At 41.8% G+C, this 8,656-nt stretch overlaps 1 protein-coding gene across 1 annotated transcript; it reads right to left on the reverse strand.

The window, feature by feature from the left end:
- Positions 1-2,799: 2,799 nt before the first annotated feature.
- On the reverse strand, positions 2,800-6,599 carry LOC311013058 (methyltransferase-like protein 27). Its single transcript, XM_084008956.1, has 4 exons — positions 6,472-6,599; positions 5,365-5,500; positions 3,763-3,855; positions 2,800-3,291 (listed from the first exon to the last, which is right to left on the reverse strand). The coding sequence occupies exons 1-4, from the start codon at positions 6,586-6,588 to the stop codon at positions 3,050-3,052; spliced, it is 588 nt and encodes a 195-aa protein (XP_083865082.1). The 5' UTR covers positions 6,589-6,599; the 3' UTR covers positions 2,800-3,049.
- Between the last annotated feature and the right edge of the window lie 2,057 nt (positions 6,600-8,656).

The raw sequence follows: 8,656 nt of genomic DNA on the forward strand, positions 1-8,656 counted from the left end.
TAGTACCCTACTAATACTACAAACAAAAAGAACATTCAAATATTAAAATGTTCAGCTCTTTAAGGACATTTCAACGTGTCTTCAACATTTTTTTCCCTTTCATATTCTTTTCAAATATTCAGGTTTTTCATATTTGTTCAGCTATTTAGCTTATTTCATACATTTGCAGATATAGAGCTTTGTTAATATTATTTTCAAATATTGAGCTTTTTTCATAATTTTGCACATATTCAGCTTTTTCATACTTTTCACATATTCAGCTTTTTGAATATTCTCTTCAGCTATTCAGATTTTCAAACTTTTTGCACATTCAGCTTTTTTTTATATTCTCTTCAAATATTCAGCTTTTTCAAACTTTTGCACTTATTCAGCTTTTTTAATATTCTCTTGAAATATTCAGCTTTTTAAATATTTTCTTCAAATATTCTGCTTTTTTAATATTTTCTTCAAATATTCAGCTTTGTTTTCAGTGTTGCTTCAGCATTAAAGCATTTCCACGTATTTCCGCAGGAAATACATTTTCTAGTTCTTCTTCCGTACGTTTTTTCGTCGTCTCTAGCTTCTGCATACTTTCAGCTACAAAAACCATTCAACTATCAAAATGTTCAGCTTTACAGCTCTTTTGTGCTGATTTTCAACCTTTTTTCTGACTTTCATACTTTTTCATATATTCAGCCTTTTCCATATTTTTTTTTCAATGCATTCCTATGGAGATCAGCCTAAAAACCTCTTTAACATCCTCCTCTTTGAACTCCGACTAGTTTCACATACTTCCACCTACAGACTCCATTTAAACTTTAAACAATCTACAAGACTTTCAACTATAAAACTCTTACTCAGTTTTTTGATATCTTTTACAGTTTTTCTATAATCACAGTTTATGTTTTATGGTTTTTACAGACCTCATCAGAGTTTATAATGGGTGTGTATTGCGCCTGCTAGAGTGGGTGACATCATCGCTTAGAGTGTGAGAGCAGCCCAACACACTTCAGCTTTTTTTTCTTTCCAAACTCCTCCCGGCCACAATTTACACACTACACACGTGATATTTTCCAGTTTTGTAGACAAAGTTGTCCTGTCTCTCACAATGTGCTCAAAAACTCTGTGAGATTTACAGAATTTGAACTAGCAACCTCTAAGCGCGGCCACGTCGGTTTTTCTCCCAATGGACTGCCATACAAATTGAGAGACAGATTTTCAAAGAAACCTGAAAACAGGGCCATTTCTAACTCGCCCTAGCGTCCACATTTCTGACACTAGGAAAAAATTAAAGTGATCACTGTCTTCAGCAGAGTCTTGTGGTGCTAACGGTGCAAACATTTTGGTGATAGGATTCTCGGTGTGAGCGTGAGAAGCTTTTGTTCGGAGCCTCCGCAAAGCCGAAATGGAGGAATAGAGACAGGCTCTAGACAGTTACACAGGCGCGTAGAGGGCTTTGATCTCTGTGGCTTTGATCTTGAGAAGTGACAGCAGGTGTGCTCTGATTGGTGGACAGGAGCAGCAGACAGGAGCAGTCAGTGGGATTTGTAGTTTTTTTTGTCAAACATCTTCTGCTCAGACATACTTTCACCTAGAAACTCCATTTAAACTTTATAAACAAGTCTGTCTATCTCTCTCTGTCTCACTCTCTGTCTGTCTGACCACTACTACTACTACTTCTACTACTAGCCTACTACTGATACTACGTCCACTGCTCGTACTTGTACTAGTACTACTACTACTGCTACTACTAGCCTACTACTGATACTACGTCCACTACTTGTACTTGTACTACTACTACTACTAGCCTACTACTGATACTATGTCCACTACTTGTAATAGTACTACTACTACTAATACAACTACTACTAGCCTACTACTGATACTACCTCCACTACTTGTAATAGTACTAGTTTGACTGGCCAAACAGATTTGGTTTGCTCATCAAATCACTTCACAAATGTCACAAGAGGAGAAATCAAGTGTCCTATAGTTAATGTGTCTGGAATAACTTTTACCTGTAGTTTGTACTTTTACTGCAGTAAAGGATCTGAGTACTTCATACTCCACTGACAGTGATCCCAGAATGGTGTGTGTTTTCAGTATAATTATAACGATTCTATTACTGTACAATAGGATATTAGTTTTAGTTTTATACTTTATGTACATTTTCTGCATTATACTTAAGTGAAGTTCTGAATGCAGGACTTTTACTTGTATTTATAAACTGTGGTGTTGATACTTTTACTGTTGAAATGATAAATATGTTTATTGCATCACAGATAAGATGCATAAAAAAACAAACATACATTAACATCCTGTTTTTTTTAACATCAGGATCTATTTTTCACTTCACTACCAGACATTGAGCTACAGAACCTTTTCAAGTCTCTCGTGATGGTATTAAAGAAGATCCTGATAATAGAAATTCACTATGATGAACTTAGCTGTTGACACGACACGAGAGAGAAGATTGTGACGGCCTCTCGGCCTCAGGGCATCAAGGCAAGAATCTGGAATAGCAGGTCCATCTAGGGTGCAGCAAGCAGAGGAGCTGAAGACAACAGACTCTTCACTTGGTAAAATATTTGTTGGCGAATAGGAGACCAAACATATTTAACATCAGCTTTTTTCGCTTAGCCACTACCAAAGGAAAAACCCACGGTTATAAGCAGCCATCCCGATGACTGATGTCCTAAATCTTGTAGGTAATACAATCTACACTAGGACCACCACTAAATGCCTCTCCTTGGGGATCCCACACCCTAAATAAGAGGTCATCCTGGAGGAAATACCCCTGCCTAACTTACAATTGAGATGCATGCAAAACCAGATCATACTCCTTCAGAGACCGGTCAACTTTCTGTTCTTTCCCTCCAAAAAACTAAACTTTAAAACATAAAGAAATTTACTTTAAGGAGCATTATAACAAAAATGCCATGTTTATTATTGGTTGTGACATGTTTATTATTGCCATAAGCTACATGTGTTACATGTATAACGCTCATTTTTAACTCAATTGAAAGATTTTCCTTTATTTTCTGTTGCCGTCAATTCTGTCATGTAAGCATTAATGGATGGATTTCTTGTACAGATAAACATTCCCACTGAGGTATCGTTCATCCTGCTGTAGGTCCTGGACTCTCTCAATGTTCAGATGTGGGTCTTCCATGTATCTGCTTGTTCTTTTTATTCCTACTAGACTCCACAGTCCCTCCTCCTCCATCTGCTGCAGCTCTCTCTCAAGATCCTCCTTATATTTGTTTCCTGCTGTTCCTGTGTGGTCTGCCCGAGACATGCAGACAAAACCACCTGAAGAAAACACACAATGTATAGTTAGTTATAGACCTTGCCTCACAGCAAGAGGAGCCCACGTTTGAATCCAGGTTCTTTCTCGTAGGTTTGTATGTTCTCCCCGTTAACAGTGGGTCTATCGATGTACTCCAGCTTCCTCCCACAAACATGCAGGATGGAGATTGTCCGTAATATGAGTGTGAATGGTCATCAGTCTCTAGCTTCCCAGAACCCTTAACAGGATAAATGGTAAATGGACCTGCATTTATATAGTGCTTTTCTGGTCTCTTTGATCACTCAAGGAACTTTACAGTACATGTCTACATTCACCCATTCACACACACATCAATACACCGATGTTGCCCAAGGACACTTTGACATAAGGACTGGAGGAGCCGGGAATGGAACCACCGATCTTCACAGTTGTTTTCTCATCTGCATTACAGTATGACTAACAATGGTCCCTAAGTGTGTTTGTTACTTGGATACCTGGTTTGGCAGCATGCCAGAGCTCCCTGACAACACTGACTGGTGCAAATCCAACATCCAGAGCACCAGCGATGATCACAACATCAAACGTAGCTGAAATCAGGAGAGGAGGAGTCAGGTTCAGTTTCCAGAAATCAAAAATGAGTGAAACAGAGAGTGGGCCCTAGTTTCGTGGGGCAGCGCAGGGCGGCGCAGGGTGGCTGAGCCGGCGTAATGCAAGTTTCGACCCGCGCAGCCTCTTGCGCCAAGATGGGTGTGGCGGCGCAGCAGGGGGAGGCGTCACAGATTCAGCTTGGCGTAGCGGAAGTTTCGTGGCAAAAAGCCTCGCTGAGACTTCGCTGAAAGCCCGCCAGCTCCAACCTGGTCTACTCTCGGCGCAAGGCGCAAATAAAGTCCATTCATTCAAGGCGAATCACAGCTGGCGGAGTGGAAGTTTGGCTGACGGCGCGCAGTGCGCACACGTCACCGAGACCTCACAGGCAGGTTTCCACAGTTCCAGGCACATTTAAATGCAATAAATAATCATAACCATCACTATTTAATGCAACTAATTGAATCAACACGTGAATTTATATTTATATAGATTGTCCCGTCACATCTGACGTCAGATCAAAGGTGGATGGCACGCGTAACGGAAACTCAGCCTCTCGGACCAAAACATCTCCCTCTCTCTCTCCTGTTTTTTATAATATCGGCATTGTTATTAGGCGCGTTTCGAATCAAGCATGCACATGCATTTGCCTCGCAAAACCAGGCATTCTGGGAAAAAAACGTCACAAATGCTGGTGATAACTTCCCTTTGCGACATGTCACATGACTTTAAAAACTCGCGGTATCTCCAGGGTACCTCCCTTCGCATGCTTTTCTCTGCAGATGGTCTGAAATAAGTGCGGACATAAGACACTCCCCTCAACGTTGCCCTAGTTGGTTAGAATTATCACGTGCTATTTCCCACGTGAGAAAATTCCTCAGCCTCCGTCAACAACGGGACTTCAAATGCCTCGGCTCGAGTTCGTCAGCGATGAAGAAAGCCAGCGCCACTGGGCAGGCCATATTCTTTGTGCAAAGTCCGTGAAGTTTCCCCTGGCGCGATATTTTTTGTTATGTATACAATTATTAATAAAGTTTAAATTAAAAAAAAAAAAAAAAAAGGTCCGTGAACTGCACCTGTGTCCGACTTGACGTGGCGAGAACTTGACGTGTTTATGACGAGTTCCGGCGGAAACGCTCAAGTCTCGTGCATGCATCGGCGCAAATGCATGCGATCCGAAACGCAGCCATTATTATGATCGGGTTGTCAAGTGACGGATCTTGCACTGAACCTCCCCTAACGCATTAAAGGAGAGGAGAGGAGCTCATTTGATTGGTGAATCGGCTGTATTAATCCCAGTCCACGCCTCGTCTCCTCCTCGTCTCCCACTCACGCCTTCTTCTCCTCCCTCTTTCCCACTTGAGGTGTGCCTGCGCGAGCCTGCGCGGTGCACGAAACTTGCAAAGTCCAGGCGGACACACCCCGTCGGCGTGGCGCAGGTGCGCTGAGAGCTGACTGCGCCTGGTCTACGAAACTAGGGCCCAGTGTGTGGTAGTGTGAGCGTACTGTACCAGTCTGTGCAGGCAATGGGTCTGTTCCCAGTAAGGCCAGTTTGAGGTCCTGATAGAGGCCGGTTTTGGCTGCTTGTTCCAGCATACCTTTACTTCCGTCCACTCCTACAAAGTGCTTGAAGCCCAGTTCAGTCATCTATAAACACCAGAAGAAGAAGGTGACCAACATTCTGTGCATCTGTCCGGGGTCTGCCAGACATCTGTTGCCCATGCCTTGTTGGAGTCCACCTAAATCCTGCTCCCATGTCCTGAGACTTGACAGTTGCTGGAAGCCATTCCTGCTTCCACATCTCCATGTGTTCCAAGTCTGCCCTCGTTGCCAGCCTCCAGAAGGTTTCCAGCTTTGTCACAGGCCTCCAGAGGGGTCCATCTTCAATGTCTGCCAACAGGGGTTCTGTCCTTATTGTCCGCCGAGGGGCTACACCTCCAGGGTCATCATCCAGGCTTCCCACTAGAGGAATTCTGCCTTATCCCCAGGACATATTTGAGGGTTCCTGCTCCAACCTGTCCAACCTCACATTCTTCTGCGTCTTGTGATTCGTTTCTTGTGTATGTAACATGTGTCTTAGCCTGTATCAGTGTCGGGTCTATGTTCCTGCGGTGTGTGCTGGTGTCTACATTGGATCCTTGTGTATATATTATTTTTTATGTACAGTCCCTTTGGTGTTTTTCATTATTATTTCTAAGCCTGCTCCCTCAGTTTTATTTGACCTTTTTTATATCAGCTTTCATAATGAAAAAAGCTCACTTCTTGTAAAAAATAAAATCACCCTTCCTGTTTTCTGCATTATGGTCCCTCTTTGAACTCCACAAGCATGGCAGATTCTGCTCTGTCAGACTTATAATATCCATTTCATGCAGACATACAGGCTGTGGTTCCTCTTAAACTTAGATTCTATAAGTACAATCTGCCTTCAGACGCTTCTTCAAGATAAAAAAGGCGATGGGGTTGATTATCCTTTCGATCTTATGCTGTTATATCACCTGGAACATAGACCTTCTTCTCGTTCTTGGTTTTGTTGTTTATCAGCCTGGGACTTTCAAAATAAAATATCACCAAAATCTGTTCTTATGTTGACTCTTCTGAGTTTAAAGCATCAGGCTTACCAGTTTAGCAACCCATCCAGACCCACAGGCGACGTCCAAAACCCAAACGTCTTCACAACTCCCAGAGAAGTTTTCACACAGGAAGTCTACTACCAGGTGTGGTGAATTGTAGCTCATCAGGGCGAGGTCCTGTTTAAAAAAAAAAGTGAAATTAACAAGTGATTATTCATAACAGTTTCATTGTTATGTTAATAGATCATTTATCATCATGACAACAAATGAGCCTCTTGGCTAAAACTTGCTAACATTTACAGTGTTGTTTAGTAATAAGCCCTTCCTGACTCAAAGCCTCCATGGCCTTTTAACAGTGGGGTCCTGCCACTCATTCATTTAATGTAATACACACATGCAATTAGTCAGATTAATGGTATATTATAAGTGATATAATATGTCGATACATTTAGTATTTCCAGATGTCCTTCAGGCATTGGGCAGTTTAAACGATGTTCTCTCTTCAACTTCTTATTTGTGTAATATTATCTCAACATCCTCACATCGAGCTTTGAATGGTGAAAGGGTGGTGCTTTTGTACTAGTTGATCTCTTATCTTGTATTAATCTGCTCCAGAGCAGGTTTCATGTGCATCATCAGTTACCATGGTAATCTACCTGGTAAGAAGTGAACAACCTGAAGTTACCTCCATAGTTCCTTCAAATCCTGCTTCATAGTACCGTCTGCTGGGAGTCAAAGTCTTTGCAGGTTTTGAGGAGGGACCTTAAATCCTCCACAGTTCTGCTGCAGTCTGACATGATGAGGAGATGATTTCCAACCTGCCAGGAAACATGTATATTAGAATAATTATCATAATTAATCTCCAAATTGCATTGATAAAGTGCTTCTCTATTCTTCCAAACACACAAAGTGCTTCCCACAAAATGTCAGCATTCACACATTCACACACACATTCCTACTGATGACAGGCTGTCATTACATGATGCTCCCAACATGCAACTCTCAACAACCAACTTGGCTTTCATGCACAAGGCTTATAGATGACATTTCATAACAAAAGGAAGTAATAAGATGAATTTAATGGGTCCAAGAAATGTCCTCTAGACCAAGTATTACATTTGAAATACACGTTTCCATGAACAGTATGAGAACTTCTACTCACCTTTGTGTGAATGATCAAAAGCAGAGAAGTGAGAGCAGTAGAGGCAGGTATTTATGGTGAGATGTGAGCAGGTTTAACCCTCAGAACACACTAAGTTTACCCCCTTAGGATATACAGCCTACTGCAGAGAAATGCTTCTTGTGACATAACCGTCTCAAATAACACAAGAGGAGAAGTCGAGTGTCCTAGTTCATGTGTCTGGAACAAGTTTTAACTGTAGTTTGGTATTAGTACTTTTACTGCAGTAAAGGATCTCAGTACTTCATACTCCACTGACAGTGATACCAGAATGGTGTGTGTTTTCAGTATGATTATAACGATTTTATATCTTATAAACTAAGATATTAGTTTTAGTTTTATACTTTAGGTACATTTTCTTCATTATAGTGAACTTCTGAATGCAGGACTTTTAATTGTATTTATAAACTGTGGTGTTGTTAATTTTACTGCTGAAATTATAAATATGTTTATTGCATCACAGATAAGATGTGTGAAAAACAAAAAAACATTTATATCCTGTTTTTTTTTTTAAAACATCAGGCTCTTGTTTGGACCTCAGGGTTTGGGCCTATCAAACAATTCATGGATGCAGATTGAATTGTTTCTGAACATTCGGATTGGAGCGTCTGTGTGGAAACACAGCCACGCACCTCCACAGGGGGTCTTTCCCCCTCCCCCATCTGCCTGCAGGCCTGTGTCATTGAAAGTGTTTGGTCAACTGCAGTGGAAGTTGGCTTTCTAAGCAGACCAAGTTGGAATCTCTTTTCTACCGAGATGTCACCCTGACCACAGGTCTCGTCGCTCTTTCTACTGGGACCTCAACCTGTACAGAGGTCCACGCTTTCTCCTGCGACCTCGACCTTAACAGAGGTCTCCTCTTTCTCCTGGGACTCCGCCCGGACAAGTGGCTTCCCCACCTCCCTCTTGCTCCTTGGATTTGGATCAAAGGTCTCAAGTCCCCAAGCAGGGCCCTCAAAACAGCCAACAAGCTGGCTGTTGGAGCCTGCTTCTGCAACAAAGACAAGAATTCCTAGTCGGGACGCATCTCACTAGAATTTCCTCCATCCACAA

This window comes from Eutrigla gurnardus (assembly GCF_963514095.1).
Source record: "Eutrigla gurnardus genome assembly, chromosome: 4".
NCBI classification, from domain to species: domain Eukaryota; kingdom Metazoa; phylum Chordata; class Actinopteri; order Perciformes; family Triglidae; genus Eutrigla; species Eutrigla gurnardus.

Coding starts and splice junctions, on each gene's coding strand:
- LOC311013058 (XM_084008956.1), bottom strand. CDS start 6,588: ATGAGCTACAATTCACCACACCTGGTAGTAGACTTCCTGTGTGAAAAC. Junction 5,501..6,471: donor CTGGATGGGTTGCTAAACTG/GTAAGCCTGATG, acceptor TGGTGTTTATAG/ATGACTGAACTGGGCTTCAA. Junction 3,292..3,762: donor CTGGCATGCTGCCAAACCAG/GTATCCAAGTAA, acceptor TGTTTTCTTCAG/GTGGTTTTGTCTGCATGTCT.